Source organism: Ictalurus furcatus, chromosome 4 (genome assembly GCF_023375685.1).
Source record: "Ictalurus furcatus strain D&B chromosome 4, Billie_1.0, whole genome shotgun sequence".
NCBI lineage: Eukaryota > Metazoa > Chordata > Actinopteri > Siluriformes > Ictaluridae > Ictalurus > Ictalurus furcatus.
The window spans coordinates 3,213,049-3,233,974 of record NC_071258.1 but is presented as its reverse complement, the minus strand read 5'-3'; the positions used below and the strand labels follow the sequence as shown (position 1 = coordinate 3,233,974).

Sequence of the window (20,926 nt, the reverse complement as noted above, 5' to 3'; positions counted from 1 at the left end):
TCTAGGCAAAGAGGTGATGATGGGCGTTCATGCTGCTTGTTTGGAAACTATGGCGTGACGTCATCAGGACCGAGAACGAAGCTGGAGCGCGCGGGAGCAATGCGAGTGAGTGAGTGAGGGGTGAATAATACAGACCCTCACTCTTTATACTGTATGTTTGGAAACTTCTTACAGCCATGAGGCTTCCGAAAAACCCGCAGAGTTCCGCCGCACTTCTTATAGTTATATTTTCAGTGTTAAACACCTGCGCGAGCCGGACGCTTAACGGGAAAAGACGAAGAGCCGATTCACCTGAGAGTGGTAAGTCGCGCGCGCCTGATTCTCTGCAGCACGCGCGAGAGCAACTGCATCACTTGTAGGCTATTTATTGATTGATTCATTGATTGTTTTTTTTTTCTTTTCTTTTTTTCTTTTTAGGATTACTCTTAATAACACTGAATAATGCATGAAGTTAAGTTTTCTATTCAGGAAAACAACAACAACAACAACAACAAAAATCTCCCTACTTTATCCTGCACCGTGTCAAAACGTAGCTGTTCCAAAACAACAAAATAAAAAAGGAATAAAAGCATTACAGTCTAAACTTTAAAAATAAACATTCTGGAAAAGCATCTGTAATGGGATTATAGTGCATAACTCACTTCTGCACGTTTATAATACAGGATTTATATATTTATTTAATTAATAAATAAATAAATAAATAAATAATCTAATAGCACATTTCCTCTGTGATGCACAGAGTCCTGAATTATAAACTCACTCTACTCATAGTTATATAAATGTGCAGATTCATAATTTTCTCACGTCTTTTGATCATTGGAAGGAATCACAGTTAGATATTTAGGTTTTCAGCATGCAAGTTTATTTCTTTATAATAAAAAAAGGCAACATTTTCTGAATAAAATGTCTTGGTTTGTTAAAAAAAAAAAAGACACCTCTCTAGAAGAAGATTAATTTGCTAGTGTAATATTTATACTTTAATATTTAGTATATAATAAGTAAGGAATAATGCACTTGGTGGCATGCTGTTTTAGGTAAATAATCAACAATATGTGTGACGTGTGATGGAGTTCCTAGAACAGCACATCCTGAGTTTTCAAATTTATTTATAATTTTTTTTATTTATTCATTAATGACTTTTTTTTTCTTTTTTTAAAAAAAAATACATTTATATTTACATGTAATGTTGTGGAACATTCATGAAAAAACGTTATCACTTAATAAACTGCGATTATCTCACATAATAGCAGCTTTAAACAGTCATTCCTTCACTAGCCTCTTTTTCTTTTTTTCTTAATAAGACCGAAAATCTCTTTGTCATGTTACCGAGAAACCAGAAAACGTAAACTCTTTTGTCCTGAAGACTTAATGACTGTTACAAAGTGCTGACACTGGAGACTCCTTCCACAAACAGTAAATAAGCATCTCCTTACAGAAAACTTCACCATCGATACATTTTTTTCTTTGTTAAAAACAACAGGTTTTTCTCCTTCTGTTTAATATTAGGCTTAGATTAAATCCCTATACAAGTCCCTGTGAATGAGTTGTTACCACAGAAAAAAAAATATATAAACCTGTTTTTTCCCCCTTGATCTTTGATTTTAGTATTGTGATGCATTGAGTGGAGAAAGAAGAACATTTAAGTGTAATTAGTTATATCAGTGTAGAGTTGTATTTCCAATTAGACCTTTTGCACTAGTAGCAGACTGCTTTGTTTTCGTCAAACTGTCATCATCTGCACAAACTGTTCGACCCCTCGGCCTGCCCTCGACCGCACACTTGCACATGGTTGCCATGGAGATCTGATGTAGTGGGTGTGGTAATTGTGGTACTTTGCTTTTCTTTCTAGGATTTGGGGCGAAGGAGCGTTTTCAGATTGTTACACAACACAATCGACTGCGCAGTCGAGTCGAGCCCATGGCGGCGAACATGCAGAAAATGGTACGTTTGCTTTGTTCCGCTACTAAGGCTTAATCCTCCTCTTACTGTCAGAAAAGAACTCGAGGCTGCGACTGAATGAAGGGGGGAGTCCTTTTTTCTTTTCTTATTTTTTCCTCTGAAGTGCATTCACTGAACATGACGCACAATAGATTTTGGTAGGCATGTGAGGAATTAAAGCGATATACAAAGCTAAAAGGGTCATGAGTCATTCACTTTTATTCGTTTATTTGTTTTCGTATTTTGTGACTGAATTTGGTCACTCAAATGCTTCATGTGGTCGAGGCACATCTGTGGACAGCTATCACCTGTGGACTTATTATTATGGTGTTATAAGTGTTACTAGAACTCCTACAGTCCTCTCTGAAACTATTGGAACGGCAAGGCCAGTTCATTTATTTGGGTTCGAGGTCAAAAGACGAATACGAGACGAGAGTTTAGCTTTTATTTCCTGGTATTTACATGTAGATGTGTTAGACAACATCAAACATAGAACCTTTTGTATCAGACCAATCAGTTTGGAGGAGATCCTTTTTGTTGTTAAAAAGGATAAACCAAGATGAAGATCAGAGAGCTGTCTGTGGGAGAGAAGCAAGCCATTTTGAAGCTGAGAAAAGATGGAGAGTCAATCAGAGGCATTGTAAGCTGTAATGTTTAAGCCCTTATGTTTAGTTGTGTCTCTCTCGCTCTCTCTCTCACACACACACACACACACACACATATATATATATAGAGTGAACATCAAGCTCAGGCAGAGATATTTCTCTTGATGCTTTCCCGGGATCTCCCTTCTCCTCCACTTACTCATTTTTGGGCTGGTGCCAGAGCTCTTCATTATTGGAAGATGCCAGAAGAAATCCCCAGCATGCTTGTTGTGGATGGTGTCTACTACCCCTACCTAAAAAAAACCCCAACAATAGCTAGAGTTTCAGAATAGAACATGCTTTGTAAAGGAACTTTCCTCTATTTAAACTACTGACCTTGAACGCTTATCCTGTGGAAATTTCCCACAGTTCCTCCTCAGTTCCGCAAACACCTATCAGCCATGTGGAACGCGACTCCATCCCCAGCTGGAGTCTATTCTCGTTTCGAAATCACAGTTAATCCAATCAGACGTCCTCTTTCTCTGAAAGATATCCGATGTTGAAACAGTGATCGCACACACACACACACACACACACACATATCTCTTTGACACAAGTCCATCATGAGCACCAGGACAGCTGCTGCATGAGCGCAGGTCAGGGCGCTAATCCCGATGTCCATGTACGCCTTTTCGGATTGGATGTCCTGTCATTTTCTACTGCAGGCTTACCGGGTTCTGCAGACTCCATGCACACAAGCCACCGCATAAGGCTGCGTTCACTTTTACATTCACTGATTTTTTTTTTCCTCCCCTCAACCTCCATGTCATCCTGTTGGAAGCTTATAAACAGCGCTGCTATCGGTGGTTTTTATCTCATGTGAATTTTTTCATAAATGTTTTCGCACCTTTTCACCTCCTGACCAAACAAATGGCAGTTTGGAAGGCAAGCGAAAAAAACCCCACTGTCACGTATCAAGAAACTCTGGACTCCACTTCCCATCAGCCACTGCACTGCTCTAGTTGTCACATGACCACCTGCACCTGATTCACGTTTTGGTTAATGAGCACTCGTGTATATATAGTCCTGGTCTGCACTATGTGCTGGTCTTTCGTTGTCTTAGACCGCTGTGTTCCATGTTTCTTGATCTCGTTAGTTTATGTTTAGTTTTGCCACAGTATTATGTTAAGTTGTCTTAGACTCATGTTGTTTATGTCTCAGTGTTTGTTTCATGCCACAGTGTTTTGTCAAGTTGTCTTAGTGTCTTTGTTTCTTAGTACGTTGCTTCAATAAACGTCATTATCTGCACCTGCTTCTGGCTCAACCACGAATCGTGACACCCACGACTTGGATGTTAAAGTACCGGTGAAATCTTTTGTCATTTTAGTGAGCGAATATGAAGAGATACTGTATAAGACATCAACAAATATTTCATCGTCAATGTAACTAAATATAACGTTCCACTTTAGCTGCGGCTGCATACACTCGAACCTTCTTATCTCCAGTGTTAAACAAGCATTAGGCGATATGTAGTCAAAATTAGTCAAGAGTAGTCTCTATAGGTCACGTAAGTGGGTTCAAGAAAATTTAAACGATGTTCACAAAGCTACACACCCCACAACCTGGTCTTCCAAACAGCTTTTCTCAGTCGAACTGTATAACACTTATACGCACACGTATACGCTGATATACTTCTATATACCGAGGCCGCTGCTTAAACGATTGCTTTTTAATCAAATTCAAGATAGTCATAAGTTCAAATACATCACACGTAAAGACAGCATCACCAGGGACTGCGCGTAATGAGACGGACGGCGTGTCATCATCGGTCTCCATTTTGTATTCCAGTCTCTTGCATTTGAGATAATTTGCTTAAAGGCTCACAGAGGAGTTCCCGTGGAGCTAAAAAGGGATATTAAAGTGCTTTAGTGATAAATTTGAAAAAGGCTTTGCGCTGAAGCGGCTTTGTGATTATCGTGCTGCAATATTTGCACGGAACTCCATAAGCGCAGCCTGATTGTCTGTAGCTGTACCAGAGATTAGAGGCTCACGCTGAAGCGCTAAGCTCTGCTTTCAGAGGGAGATAAGATGTCCTAATTTCATAACATTTCTCAAATGATGGTCGCTTTTTCCTCCAGAGACCCTGTTGCGGTTTTATTTGGAGTGAGTGGAGACTGGGTGTGAAATAACGGAGTGTACAATACTAAATTGAAGTGTGTGTGTGTGTGTGTGATGAGTAAGTTTTGCTGTTTTAACTCTGCTGGACAGTTTCTTCAAACCTGTCTGGATTGTGAAATAGAAAAAAACGACCAAAGGGGGGCAGTGGTGGCTTGACGGTTAATGGTCTGGGTTACTGATCGGAAAGTTGGGGGTTCAAGCCCCAGTACTGCCAAGCTGCCCTGGTTGGGCCCCCCGAGCAAGGCCCTTAACCCACTCTGCTCCAGGGTTAGGGTTAGGGTTAGGGTTCGTTATACCATACTTATACAAGACCCTGTGTAAGTTGTTACTATAGAAACAATAGTGTTAGAATGAGTGCATTTACATAAACATATTCATAGTTTATGCTGCAATTAGAATATTATATGAACATTTTTACGTATACGAAATACGTATTAGGCCATTTTCATTACTTTTGCTAACACAGGAACGTCTGTGAAACCCAACACACGGAATGTCTTACTGGTTAGCACGTTCGCCTCACGCCTCCAGGGTCAGGGTTCGATTCCCACCGTGGCCCTGTGTGTGCGGAGTTTGCATGTTCTCCCCGTGCTGCGGGGGTTTCCTCCGGGTACTCTGGTTTCCTCCCCCAGTCCAAAGACATGCATGGTAGGCTGATTGGCGTGTCTAAAGTGTCCGTAGTGTATGAATGGGTGTGTGTGTGTGTATGTGATTGTGCCCTGCGATGGATTGGCACCCTGTCCAGGGTGTACCCCTTCTTGTGCCCGATGCTCCCTGGGATAGGCTCCAGGTTTCCCCGTGACCCTGAAAAGGATAAAGCGGTATAGAAGATGGATGGATGGATTCTCCAAATCTATCTGTCATTTAGTCCTACGGGGATGTAAACTTTTGCACTCCATTGTATTTGCGTTCCTTGTGGACAAAACAGCTATCTACATACCCATCCAAAACCACTCTTAAAGAAATCTCCCAGATTCGGCTTTCAGCTGTTTGATTTATTTATTTTTTTCCTGAGTGGGAGGAAGACGATGATTGTTCTTTTCAGCTTGTAAGCATTTGCAGTCTCCCACTGTGAGCGAATCTAAATGCACCCTGTCAGTCCTTGAGGGGTTCTCTCTCCCTCCGGAGACGAGGCGTCGGAGTGACAGAAAGTTGGCAGCATCTCTGAGACTCGCATAGAGACAGCATGTGTGGAGAGATAAGAGAGGACAGGGAACGTATGGTAGCGCAGTTAAAGCAGAGTCGCTGATGGCCTGTCGGAGTTTCGTCTCTGTCTGTAGCGTGGGTGGGAACAGGAACAGGACGGCTCGAATGACTCCGGCTGGCGATTTGTGCCAGCGAGCCGAGTACTGACTGCGTTCTCCGCCTCTCTGCTCTTCCTCTCCTTCGTAAACTGTATCTCTGAAACGGGACCCGATCTTCAGGAGGCTGCTGTGAAACCACATCTGTGGAAAGTGGCCCCCTTACTTTGATTTCACGCTAGATTTCGCAGTGGTGACAGCCGTGTCCATGGGAATACGGTGTCACCAGCCAAGCGTGTCATACCGTTGACCGCACACACACTCTGCTCACATTTAGGGGTCAGAGGAAGAACCGGGGTCAAACGGATTAGTCCGAGACAGACACATACTGTGAATTTACTTTTGGAATGAAACGAAGGGGTGAGGAAATGAACGAAGGGAGTCAATCTAATAAAAATGGTGCAGCTTTTTGGGAAGAAAGTGTCGGGGACGGTTTGTCGTCTTACCTCTGGGGCAATGAGTGACTTTGCTCTCCTCAGGCTCCTCAGTTTGGTGTCAGACCTGAAGGCCAAATAGCCATTAAATAAACCCAAGGATTTGGGTCATGATGCTCAGTATAATACGATAATATAATTTGTAAGGGATAAAACACTTGGGTGCATGCTATAATAGGAAAATAATCAAAGACAGCGTAGTGTGATGCAACTGTTACCACCGCAAAGTTGATTATTTTCCTATAGCAGCATCAGACCTATGTAGCTACAGTTGTTCCCTCCTCTGTTTTTTTTCTTTTACTTGAAGTTAATAAGACATATTCAAAACTCAGCTCCTCAATAAGCCGTATCTGACATTTCCAACCAGGATAAACCAGCGGTTCTTAACCTGGGGGTCGCGACCCCCAGTGGGTTCACAAAGCGGTAGCAGGGGGTCGCGGGAAAACTTTTATTTTAAACGATTGTACATAGAGGTTCACAGAGAAGCCACCGGTGGATTTTTGGATATCCGTGCAGGCTGAATACCAAGAACTGGATGACAAGGCATCGCCAAAAACTTTTTTTCAGTGCTGGTGTACCTGAAGAACAAGTGTAGAGCCAGACTCGTGGTTGAAGATAGTCTGCGTCTTTTCCTCGGCCACGATTGGACCGCCTCGAACCCTCTATCCAAGCGCAAACATCCCACTGAGTGAGCAGTGCGAAACATTGGACGTGAGGGGAGGGGCTTAAGAGCTACTGGGCGAGGGGACGGGGGGTCGCAAAACAGTGTCATTCTTAAAAGTGGGTCACATTCAAGAAAATGTTAAGAACGGCTGGTATAAACAAATGAATTATTTTATCACTGCAAGTCTGTTATAAGATTAATCAGGACACTGTTGGGTTTCTGTGTGTAGAGTATCGTGACCCTGTGTTTAGCTGCTGGTGAGCAGGGAGAGGGGAAAGAGGAGGGTTGAGAGCCCCCTGCTGGGCAAACAATTCACACCTCTCCACAATAACATTTCAGTTATTTAGTTTGACAGTTTTTTTCACAGAAAAACTGCAAATTCTTAAAGCCCAGAGTGTCTACTGTCATATAAACCTTTACCTACTACTGTGGAGTGTGACATCACAAATAAATTCACTGCTGAACGCGGGCCAAAATAGGCGCGAATTCCATTTTTTGACCTCTGGTAAAAAGAGTTAAAATAAACATCTCCTTCAACATATCATCAATTGTACATTTCTCCCTTGTTCTTCTGAGAGACACTATAACTCTAGAAGAGTTCCTACTGCAGCTCAGTGTGATGTCATGTCAGTTACTGGACTTCAGCTAATGCCTGAACATTTTGAACATCTTATCATTTTTTTTTTTTTTTTTTTTTTTTTTTAAAAAAAAGCCAAAAATTCTCATTGCATCTGTATATGAGTTTGATTTCTTATTTTTGGCTAATCCTCCCTCAGGAGTGGAGTGACACGCTTGCTGCACTGGCTCAGATAAGGGCTGAGTCCTGCTCGAAGAACAGCACTGGATCAGAAGTGGACCCCGAGCACATCGGCTGGAACATCCGTCAGTCCCCTCATGGCGTCGCCTCTTACGCTGACATCATCAACTCGTGGTTCCAGGAAGGGCGTCACTACATCTATCAAAACGGAGAGTGCAAAAGCAACCACACCTGCAAGCATTACACGCAGGTACGAATCTGTGTGACAGACAGCGTAAAAAATAAAGAAGCAACATAGGGCTTAAATTATATACACTCAAGCCCTGATTTACTAGATGTGTGTGTGTGTGTGTGTGTGTTTCTGCTCAGCATAGTTGTAAAGAGTGCTTATTTGAGTTACCATAACCTTCCTGTTAGTCTGGTCCTTCTCCTCTGAACTCTCTCGTCAACAGACCTGCAGAACTTTTTATTTTTTATTTTTCGCACCATTCTGTATAAACTCTAGAAAGTTCCAGGAGATCAGCAGTTTCTGGAATACTCAAACCAGCCCGATTGGCACCAACAACCATACCAAGTCACTGAGATCATATTCTTGATTTTATGCATTTATATTTACATTTACAGCATTTACAGTGACTTAGAGAAGCGCTTTGAAGTCTCTACCAGTAAACACATCCTGATAGCGCTTCACTAAGAATACCATCAGTCTAAAATCTCTGTCGGTCTGATTGGATAACCGTATCAGCAGTGTGTGTTTCTGTGAGTGCTGGGATGCTCTTACGGTGTTATGAGCGTTACGTGTTTCCTCTGTGAGTCAGCTGGTGTGGGCCACGTCCAGTCAGGTGGGCTGCGCATGGCACCTGTGCAGAGTTGGAGTCAAACACTGGGACATGTTCGTGTGTGCATACTTTCCTGGGTAAGAGCATGATTACTTTGTCACTATTAATATCTCAACAAACCCTATTTGACGTTTTTGTTACGTGTTATAATAAAGGGACCTCTGAGAAAGCCAGCGCAAGGGTGTGCAAACATTTGCACTCGACTCACATATTTTTGCTTCTTTTTTTTTTTTCCTGCCAGTCTGCGATGGTTTGAAAGTTATTACATATTTTTTTTCACTCATACCTTTTCAACATAGTTTGTTTTATTATTTACCGAAAGCAGAAGCACCGACGATATATAACGTATGGAAGATCTTATATGTTATCCGAATTAAAGGAGCAGTTTGTAATATTTAGAGACCTCCGCAGCCTTCGAGGTGAACCGCACTTGCTATCAAAACACTGATACGTCTTTGCCTTCTCCGCTCGGCCGAACCTGTTTTTCCCTCATGAGTTTCCTTTCAGGGAAAGCGGGAGGAGGAACCGTGCAGGTTTGTTTCAGTGTAAAGCTAATTTCCGGGCCAGAAAAATCTATACAAAGGCCTGCAGTAAAGAACCGAATGAGATCCGTTGCGTAGCAGTATTGACTTTCACCGTTTGAAACCGTATGTATGTTTTATCAGACCTTGAAACACTTAAAAACTACAGACCGGACCTTTAATGAAACGCAATGTGAAAATCGCTATAGTTTCAGGAGTTGTTTATTTACAGGCGAAGCACAAACAAACCATACAAGAACTAGGAGTCTACACATGAGCTATGGGTATCAGACATAACCTATGAACACGAAGACGTGCGATACGTAGACCGCAGGTAACACGAAACAAATGCTGTACAAAAATCAGGGCTTAAATACAGTGCAATCAGGGACAGGTGTGGATGATCAATGGGGTCATGTGATTTGCAGGGGCTGATGGGTAGTGTAGTCCAGCACTGATTTTGGCGCTAACATGACGTTAATTCATATCAACCGAATAGTATATTACTTGTATTAGCTTTGCAGGAAGTCATCTTTTTATCTGAAGTGTAGCACGTGACCTTGTGTCTAAAATCAGCGCTGTGTTGGAGTTTTGGTCAGGGCTCTCTGATTCTCTGTGTGCGCAGGGGAAACTGGGAGGTGAACGGCCGGGAGGTGATGCCCTATAAATCAGGAGTATACTGCTCTCTCTGCACGGCCTCCATGTCGGGGTGCTTGCGGCTCTGGGACCACGTTGGAGGATTGTGTGGTGAGAAACACTGTGGATCTTTCTGTAGACCGAGTCGTAACAAAGCTGATATAGAGAAAAATTTAGAAACACCCCCTTGTCCACGTGCCATCCAGAATAGCTAATCGGCTAGCTAGCCACCAGTAAACAAGCTAACGTTTGTCGCAGATCATGAGTGGGATTTCAGTATGATTTATATATCAGAAGCTAAACCTCAAAATACGACGTCGCTATAATAACCACAATCGCGTCCGTTAACCTCAGCTAGCTAGCTTAGCACACGGCTTCCTTCCTTCCGCTAAAAGTTTCTGATAGATGTTGACATCCTCTAATTTGCATATCAACCCTGATTGGTCCAAAGCCCCTTAGAGTTTGTCTTATTGACCTCACAATCTAAGCTCTTATTTAATGCTCCGTGAATCAGATGCAAAATATACCGCGAAATTGAACAGAAATACTCTTTTTAATTTAGCGCTTTGCTGCTAAATCTATGTAAACCATCAGTGATGAGGTAAATAATTCAACGTCATGCTTGTATTTAATAAGTGTCATTTTAATACACACACTGTATATCTTGAACCGCAATTTAAACATAGGGAAATGTTACAAAAGCGTTAACACTCCACCTTGTTCAGAATTGTGTGGGCGTGTCATGTTGCGTAATGATTGACGCTAGCGTCTCCAGAGCAGCGTAAATATCCAGTTATATACATTTTGGACATTTTGTGTATTTTTCGAGGTTTAAAGCGGATGCCAAGTGAAAAAAATAATTGTGGTTGTTCTCTTGATTACCGCTTCCTGTGCCAAGCTAGTCAGAAAGCTACAACGATTAGCACAGCATCATAGAATAACAGTGCAGAAGCAGTGTGTAGTGTTGTTAGCACTTCCGGTTGAAAATCCTTTTCGCTGACCTCATGTCTGTCCGTGTCAGTGTCACACTGACAGGATTAAGGAGCAACTCAGGCTCATTAACCAGACACCTTTTACAGCGCTAGCTGCAGACGTCACGATGAGTGCTAACATTTCTTATGATGTCTTTTCAGTCCAGCTGCTGTGCTATTTCTTGTTCCCTTTTCCTATTTAATATGCTAGTCACCATACCCAGACAGGTTACAGCGTCTAAACGGTTTCTACAAAATGCTAACAGTGCTAGTTCGATGCAGCTTGGCTCACTCAGACCCGTCTGAGGCCTCATTTCCGAGTCATGTTTGTGCATGGCGAATTCTGACTCGTTTCGTGGGATTACCGGATGTCGGTACAGAAAAAAAGATATATTTTCGAAATATTTCAAATGAAAAGATAATCGTCGTTCGTTCTTCCGCCGTAGATCGAGTTCAGCACGGAGAACTTTAGCTAACGGTAAGACGCTAATTATGGAAATATGTTCGACAGGGGCTTTAATGTCTAACTCGACTAACGTTTATTTAAAAGATGAATCGTTATGAAATTGAAGTGAATAGATTCATGTGAAACCACACTGATTTACACATTTTAACATGCTGTCATGTTAAAAAAACAAAAAACAAACAAAAAAACAGCATGACTGGAACACTAATGAGCCTTTTATCCGATACGCCGTGTTTAGCCGCCATGACAGAAGCTGATGTCTTTATAAAGTGTGTTTCTCTTTTCTTTTTTTCTGTAGGTGTAGCCAAAGTGGACCCGAGTGTAAACACTGCCTCTTTGTTCAATCTTTATTCATTTTGAGATAAGGCCGTCGTGGGTGAACATGTTGGCAGGACTAAGTAGAGTTAAATGCGATGGTAATTTTACTTAATGAAATTTAAACAGGATACAACAGACAAACTTCGCTTACTTCAAAGCCAGTTTAGTTTTAATGAATGTATCGCGCGCGTGTGTGTGTGTGTGTGTGTGTGTGTTGTTTCAGAAACCCTTCCAAACGTTTTTTGTGTGTTAAAAATGGTGGTTAATGGTTTTCTAAAGCAGTACTACTTGGAACCTTTAAGGGTTCTCCCAGAGTGACAAACTAAAGAACGTAAAGAATTGTCGATCATTTTTTAAATTATTATTATTATTGTTTTATTTATTTTTTTTTTAAAGAAGGGTTTCTTCATTCTTTTCTAAATTGGAACCCCACAGCTATAGGGTTCAACATACAACCTTTTAAGGTTCCCTCAGAAGCCCAGAGCAAAGAACCTTTTTTACAGTGCTAGGTGGTACCTGTTCTTTAAGTTCTTCCAGAGGGACAAACCGAAGAAACTTTTTACACTACTATGTGGTACCTTTTGTCTAAGTTCTTCCACAGGGACAAACCAAAGAACCTTTTTACAGTGCTAGGTGGTACCTTTTCTCGTAGTTCTTCCAGAAGGACAAACCGAAGAACCTTTTTACACTACTATGTGGTACCTTTTGTCTAAGTTCTTCCAGAGGGACAAACTGGGCATCATGGGAAGTTTCTACATTTTACGGTTCCCTCAGAGGAACAAATTGGGGAACCTTTTAGGGAGCTTTTATCTGATTAAAATGTTTATGTTATCTTTTCCTGGCTGTGTGGGCTGTTTCAGAGACCCCTCGAAACCCGTGTCGTATGAGTTGTGGACAGTACGGACAGCTGAATGTCTCCTCGTGTCAGTGTCAGTGTAACCGTGGATTCACGGGCCGGTTCTGTCAGGGTGAGTATGGATCCGCTCAGTTCCACCTCGCTGTCTTTACCTCACCTTTACCCTGATCACGTCTTCATATCTGTACACACTTAATGTAGCTGTAATGCGGCCGGTTGCTGTGTTTCAGTGCGCTGTAGTGTGCAGTGTGTGCACGGCCGCTACAAGGAGGAGGAGTGCTCCTGTCTCTGTGATGTAGGTTATGGAGGAGCGGAGTGTGCAGGTGAAGATTCCTTCTTCTTTTGTTTTTTGGGTGTCAGTAATTTTTCATTTGAACCGTACACAGTGTGACACCATTTCTGGCAAAAAGATTTGCGTGTACCCAGTCCAACACACCCTACTATTACATGCACCGAAACACTGGACATCTCTCATTGGGCTGATTGACTCGACTGATACTCTGAACGAGTACTCTGACTCAAACACTGACTCGCTGAATGAGAGAGGAGTGACTCTCGGTCATGGCCAAAAGATTCACTGACTCAAACCATGACACTCAGACCAAAAGATTCACTGACTCAAACCCTGACTCGCTGAATGAGAGCGGAGTGAATCTCAGTCATGACCAAAAGATTCACTGACTCAAACCCTGACACTCAGAACAAAAGATTCACTGACTCAAACACTGACTCACTGAATGAGAGGGGAGTGAATCTCAGTCGTGACCAAAAGATTCACTGACTCAAACACTGACTCGCTGAATGAGAGCGGAGTGAATCTCAGTCATGACCAGAAGATTCACTGACTCAAACCCTGACACTCAGACCAAAAGATTCACTGACTCAAACCCTGACTCTCTGAATGAGAGCGGAGTGAATCTCAGTCATGACCAGAAGATTCACTGACTCAAACCCTGACACTCAGAAAAAAAGATTCACTGACTCAAACCCTGACTCACTGAATGAGAGGGGAGTGAATCTCAGTCATGACCAAAAGATTCACTGACTCAAACACTGACTCGCTGAATGAGAGCGGAGTGAATCTCAGTCATGACCAGAAGATTCACTGACTCAAACCCTGACACTCAGAACAAAAGATTCACTGCCTCAAACACTGACTCACTGAATGAGAGGGGAGTGAATCTCAGTCATGACCAAAAGATTCACTGACCCAAACACTGACTCGCTGAATGAGAGGGGAGTGAATCTCAGTCATGACCAAAAGATTCACTGACTCAAACACTGACTCGCTGAATGAGAGCGGAGTGAATCTCAGTCATGACCAGAAGATTCACTGACTCAAACACTGACTCACTGAATGAGAGAGGAGTGAATCTCAGTCATGACCAAAAGATTCACTGACTCAAACACTGACTCGCTGAATGAGAGCGGAGTGAATCTCAGTCATGACCAGAAGATTCACTGACTCAAACCCTGACACTCAGACCAAAAGATTCACTGACTCAAACACTGACTCGCTGAATGAGAGAGGAGTGTACTGCATGTCAGTCATGACCGAAAAATTCACTGAACATAAATTGTCATTAAAACTGACCATACATGACATCTGCCCTGATACCTTCATGACATGATGTTACCTGGTGGTTACATGTTCTCTAGAGAAACTGAGTTTCCCCCATCACAGCTGTGACATGCAGATAGACGGTAAATGTTTCATGGTGTCCTCTGAAGCTGAGACGTACTACACGGCCAAACTGCGCTGTCAAGTGAGGAACATTTCACACAGACACAACTCATCATCATCATCATCATCATCATCATCATCATCCACCTGTGAGATTAGTCATCATCAGACCCGGTGAATAGGTCTCGTCTCCAGCTGTGTGTTTATTCCTGACAGGAAAGAGGAGGGATTCTGGCTCAAGTGCTCAATCAGAAGGTCCAGGATATCATGACCTTTTACCTTGGGCAGCTGGAGAACACCAACGAGGTCACAGACCCTGACTTCGAGACGCGCAACTTCTGGATAGGTGAGAACAATTTAAACACTTCTTTGGATTCTAGGTGCTACTTTTAACCCTTTTCTGTTGTAGCAGTCTACATAGAACTTTTAATAGTTCTCCCAGTGGGACAAACCAACAAACATTTTAGGGTTCACTTTTTTGACAGGTGGAAAAAAAGAGGGTTCTCCAGCAGCTCTTTGGACGGCTAACAGTTCTAGCTCTGCATATGGGTTCTAATTAGAGCAAACTAAAGAACCTTTTAGGGTGCACCTTTTCTTTAGGAGTTCTACAGAGTTCCTTCAAGTCCCCGTGAAGTGCCTTGAAACGGGCCGCGTTATTCGACGTGTTGGCGTCATTTCCACTGAAACAGGAAGTCATGGTGCGACATATAGAGTGGTTCTTCCCCATTTAAAAATAGCCAATAGCGTTTAGCTTACCTCACAGCCCGTGTAGTACCATGGATTTTCATAATGTCAGGGGCGGGACACTTCAGATTCTAGAGAGCATTTGATTGGAAAGAAAATCTGATGAGAAGCTGAAGTGCAGAATGATGTCATCAAAATTGTCGATCCGTATCCGTAACTTTTGAATGTAAATATCTTCTAAATGGCGTTGTTTTGGAGCGCACTAGCTTATAGATAACCTTAAGGCTGACATATTCGTACTAAAAGCCACAAAACTTCCATTTTAATTTCATGGAGATGTTAAAGGGTTCTCTGGATGGAAAATGGTTCTAGGTGTTTAACGGGCTTCTACTTGGAACCATTTTTTTTTTTTTTTAAATGACTATTTGTTTTTATTTCATTTTTATTTATATTTTCAGTCTTGTGCGTTAAATAGCCGAGACGGTGCTAGAGAATCAAACTGTATTGTTATCAAGACATACTACAAAAATACCATACATCCATAACAGTTTAGTTTAAATACGTGGTCAGGGCTGTTTAACCCAAAACATGGACGTTTTTTTCTTTCTTCATAGAGCACTGAGTAAATAAGCCGTCTTGTTTCTTTATACAAACAGGTTTGACGTATAAACCACTGAAAGACTCGTTCCGCTGGGACACGGGAGAAATCGTGAGATTTACCAGCTTTGCTTTTGGACAGCCAGACAATCAGGGGTGAGAAAAACGCAACACGATGATGTCTTGTGGTGATAAAGCTGAATATTAGGACTGAAGAAGCACCAGAAGCTGTAGTGTTTGGGTTTGACCATCAGGTGTCCCTCTTCTCTCTCTCTCTCTCTCTCTCTCTCTCTCTGTCTCTGTCTTTCTCTCTCGCTCTGACTTCAGCTTTGGGAATTGTGTCGAGCTGCAAGCGTCCAGCGCCTTCAACTGGAACGACCAGCGCTGCAAAACTCACAACAGATACATCTGCCAGTTCGGTGAGTACCAAAATGAGGTATGGATGTGAGTGAGGATGCAGCAGAAGAGCTGTGGGTTTGGCTTCGGCTTTCTATTTTTTATTACGCATCGATATAATAATCCTCAGCATTGATTTTTTTTGTTCTTCTTTTTTTTTTTTTTTTTTTTTTGCAGCTGCAACATGCTCTCCAGAAAAGAGCGTGTGAAAGCTTAGCAGAGCAGTTTGTGAGACGCACAAAATCATCGACAAGACATAGCAAGGAGTAACGAACAATGTGAACATGATGATCACGAACACTTTAATTCTTTATTTCTTCGAGTTAAACGGCACCGATGGAAGAAAAACGAGGCCAAATAGTAACTAAACAAGGGCATGTGGAATTTTGATGGGTAGCCTTATTATTAATAATGATATGATTGGGGTTCATGAGCTTTATTTCTTAAAAAATAAAGTGCTTTCTTGGTTACTTAAAAAAATTCAATAAAAGTAAATAAAGAAAAATAAACAAAACAAACAAACCAAAAAAAAAAAAAAACCAAAGTAAATAAAACAAACAATTTGTATGGTATTTAGGCAGCCTAATAATAATAATAATAATAATAATAATAATAATAATAATAATAATAATAATGAAGAAGAAGTCTGGTTACAAAAAAAGAGCAAAATAAATATCTAAAAACAATATTATTTACTATTACTATTATTGACTATTATTAATATATGACTGATATTACTATTTAATTTGATAGTTAAAAGTTTATTTATTCATACCTTGTTTTTTAAAAAAAAAAAAATCTATATACGAATAATGAGAGTGTTATAATATATAAGATTATTATTTACCCAGTGTTTGTTTTCAGGAACTATCACACAGTAATTTAAAGGTTACGTTGACATCTACATTCAGATTATTATTTGAATCTCCAGACTCTCTTTATGACGCTCAGACGTGCCGAATTGAAAAATATCAATCCAGAGACGGCGTGTAAACACGTGCAGTGTTTAAGCTGCTCATCTCCTTTATGATGTCGTTCGGTTTACGAGTGCAAACAGCTAAAGCGCGGACTCGATAGGAGTCTATGGCGTTTTGTCATGAAGCGTTTTGTTCCGGATCGATATGTCCCACTTCACCGCCACTGACGCTATTGTGTGAATAACCTCCAGGGGCGGAGGGTCTTTCAGCACACTATTAGTGCCAAAGAGGCTTTTATCTTGTTTTCTTCTCGATCTGTTTTGTTTTGCTTTGTGTCATGAAGTGGTTATTGATTAATCAAGATGACATTGTGCTGTAATTGTTGCCACAGCGACATTCTAACAACATGTCTTAAAAAAGATGCGATGTGATGGAAAATGATCGTCTGGGTCGCGACGGGTAGGGTAGAGAGATGAGGAAAACACACACCTAGAGGATGCAGGCTTACACACACACACACAGAATCTCACACTGAATCTAATGGAACAAATTGGTGGATGAAACAAGTCAGACTGGGATTAATAGCTTTCAGGCTGGTTGTATCCACCTCCTCTACAGGAGATGAAGGAACTGGAGTTGGTGCTAATTACACCGATATACACTTTAAGATCTGGTTTATACCCAGAAAGTGGGTTTATGAGTAAGCGTTGTGTGCGTCGTGCGTATCTACGATGCCGTGCGTCCACCAGGCGAACACTGATTGGCTAGTGGAGAGGTGTGTTCCGTTGCATACCCGGACGCGTTTATCTTTCTCCTGTAGGGGTTTATCACGGGTTTCAGAGTAATATACTTCCAAAGACATCTGTTAAAAAAAACAAACACGCTGATGATGTTCGTGTGTGTGTGTGTGTGTGTGTGTGTGTGTCAGGTCCAGAGCATATTGCTCTGTGGGAGTTTGGGCGATGAGAGCTGTGCTTGGTGACTGCTGAAGAAGATTACTGATCCACGGCTGCTGTTCTTCTTCTGACTGGATGATGTGGCTGAAGCTCAGATGTAGGACGCCTGATCAACGCAGCCAGTATTGCATAAGGAATAAAACACGCCAAGGCATGCTGTTAGAGGGAAAGAATCAACGACGGGGTTGTACAGCGCGGCCAGACGTGCAGCGGAGTTGATTATGTTTCTCAAATGTCAGCATGTCCTGCAGTATTTTATTCCTCTTACACCACGGCAACCCGATTGCAATTTTTATTTATTAAACATCATGCTGTCATTTTTTTTTTTTATCCGTTTATAGTTACATCCAACGTTGTGGAACGTCCATGAAATGGGTTAGTTCTTGCTTTTCACTTCACATCGTTTATGCACTGTATTTTGAATAGAAGCAACGTATTTGACTTTTTATCGTAGTTCGCCGATACACGTCATCACTCAGCACAACAGTTTGCCCCCCCCCCCAAATAAAAATGGCAGATGAGACAAACAACATATGAATTGAAAATGATTGGCATTTACGTAGCTGTTTTCAACTCTCTGACTCTAACTGACACCCCCCGGAAGCCCCGCCCCCTTGTTCCTATTTCAAATGTGTCTCGTTTTTGATTTTTTTTTTTCCCCCCACTTGAAAGTTGTGATGCTTCGCGGCAAGGTTAAACAGAGAATGTTTTGAGATCATTAACGTGAAATAAAATCTATCAGTATATGTTCGACTTCGCTAACTTTAAACAAGTGTGTAGTGAACATCAATTAAATGAAATATTTAGGCTGACAGGCCTACTACGAACGGCTTACAAATACTTTTTAACGCTAATAGAAATGCCCCTTATCTGTTTCGTTCAGATTCGATTCCATTCGTTTAGATTATTGAGCTTTTGTGTTATCCTGTCAGTATACAAGCACACGGTAGAACGATCTAGCGTTCTCCAAGGCCTTGGAATTAGTAAAAGTGGCAGTGCACAATGGACGAGGACGTACAAGACGAGGAGGAGATTCTGAATTTATACACTGAGGACGATACAGTGTGTCCAAAAGTCTCCACACATACATAGGGGACGGTGTGTACCAGCACCACGTCGGTCGCGCCTTCGTCAGTGGATGTCGGCGGACGTCCACGTCTCGGTGTGATGTTCTCACCGGGTTTCCTGTTAAAGTCCGGCGCAACCTTGCGACACCCATGAGAATGATTTCAATACGTTCTTCTGTCAAAGGTGTTCTTAAAGGCTATCTGAGAAAAATAAATTATATATATATATATATATATATATATATATAGTTACTGTGCGTTGTGTTATATTTATTGTACAAGGTGTCCCAAAAGTCTCCACATATTGAGGGAAATGAACACTTTTTAGCAAAACATCTTACAAAATACCAGGAGCACACTGTAAAAGCATCATAACTAACTTTTCAACAAAAAGGGGCTGCATTAATTCAACAACAAACATGAATAAAGATATATATCTATATATATAAAAGATTGTGTTTTCCAATTCACGTATTAAAGACTTTAGAGTCTGTAAAAGATTTAGTGTCCTTGAATTTGTACGCTGAGGTGACATGGACTGTGAGAGGATTACACACACACACACACACACACACACTCTGACTGGGAAAAACAGATACACAACGAAGGCAATCTGTTCGATCACATTAAAAAAAAACAGTCAAAGTCCTTGCTGATATTTGCCTGTGCGTGTGTGTGTGTGTGTGTGTGTGTGTGTCCGCAGCCCCGCTGAGCGCTTGCTGAAAGGCTTAATCGTCTGGGCGGGCGATAACTGAAAGCTCATAAATCACCACTCTCATTATTGTGGGCCGTCCGTATGGATTTACACTTCCACTGTAATCCAGCTGTCAGTCATCGGTGTGAGTGTGTATCTGAAATGACATCACTTCTATATTTAAGGATTGTTCAATCGGCACCACAACACCTCAGCGATTACACGGCCCAATATCTCATCTTCATCCGAATTTTTAGGGTTGTCATGGTTTTGAGTTCGATAGATAGCAAATCAAGCTGTTTTACTGAGGTTCTGGATACCGAAATGGCAAATATTTCAAAAATGAAATCAAGAAATTAAAAAAAAAAAAAACAAAACTGTCACCGAACACCAAAAAGTCCGATTATTAGCTCTAAATGATGATTTCGCAGAAATGAATGCGAAATCGAGCAAACTCGGAAGGACCAAGACGTCATCTTGTGACGTGTGACGTCATCACGACACGCCTTCAGCCAAAGCCCTCTTCACGTGCGTCGAAAAAAAACAATTTGACGACTCTTCTTTAAAATCAGCAAATATGTAAAAATATCATTTCTTCATATCACTCATTCATTTGCGATATGACTGTCAAAGAAATGAATTCAGCACCACGAGCTTCACGCGTCACTATACACAGGAGAAGCAGTTAATCGTATCCGCCAATGAAATCCTGTTTGCTGTGTCGTCGAGGTTGTGATGCTTGATGGACAGATTCTTTTTCGCCAAGTTGTTCGTGTTGGTTGTTTCGCAGCGGAGGGATTTACTATAACTCCTTTTGCATACAGGTTTAATTGTGTGTGTGTGTGTGTGTGTGTGTGTGTGTGTGTGTGTTTGCTGCCAGGCTTCATCAGGCAGGAAGGAAAAATATCACGAGTTTAACTCTTAGTTCGTCTTTTTTACAGGCTGAAGACCTGAAACTGTGTTCCGTTTAAAACACTAGGGTGTGTGCTGTTAAAGAAATCACACTAGTTACCACCCCAGAGTGAATTATTTTCATATAGCAGCACCTCCAAGAGTGTTTTATTCCTTGTATACCAGAGCGCTTTATTAAAGATTGACAGTCATACTTTTTATCCATTTATAGGTACATTTAATGTTGTGGAATATCTGCAGCACAAGTTCCTGTAGTTCCTGTTATCACTTACGTTCTAGCAGCTACGGTATAAACAGTCATTCCGTCACCAGCATCCCTTTCTCTCTCTCTCTCTCTCTCTCGCTCTCTGACTTTCCACTGTCAGAAACCTTTTACATTTCTCTGACTGTTACAAAGTGCTGACACTGGAGACTCCTTCCATAAAATGCCAACTATATCTCTCCTTCCAGAAAACAGTATACAATTGAAGACGATATGTTTAGAAGAACGGGCCCATGAATACTGCGGCCCATTCGTTTCTTCATACGGGATGCGTCTCGAAGCCGTCATTACAAT

At 41.6% G+C, this 20,926-nt stretch overlaps 1 protein-coding gene across 1 annotated transcript; it reads left to right on the top strand.

Moving 5' to 3' along the window:
- Positions 1-176: 176 nt before the first annotated feature.
- Positions 177-18,956, top strand: LOC128607180 (C-type lectin domain family 18 member A-like). Its single transcript, XM_053623871.1, has 12 exons — positions 177-300; positions 1,850-1,941; positions 7,876-8,106; positions 8,675-8,772; positions 9,842-9,963; positions 12,468-12,575; positions 12,694-12,786; positions 14,123-14,229; positions 14,364-14,493; positions 15,488-15,584; positions 15,756-15,847; positions 17,670-18,956. The coding sequence occupies exons 1-12, from the start codon at positions 177-179 to the stop codon at positions 17,705-17,707; spliced, it is 1,332 nt and encodes a 443-aa protein (XP_053479846.1). The 3' UTR covers positions 17,708-18,956.
- The last annotated feature ends 1,970 nt before the right edge of the window (positions 18,957-20,926 follow it).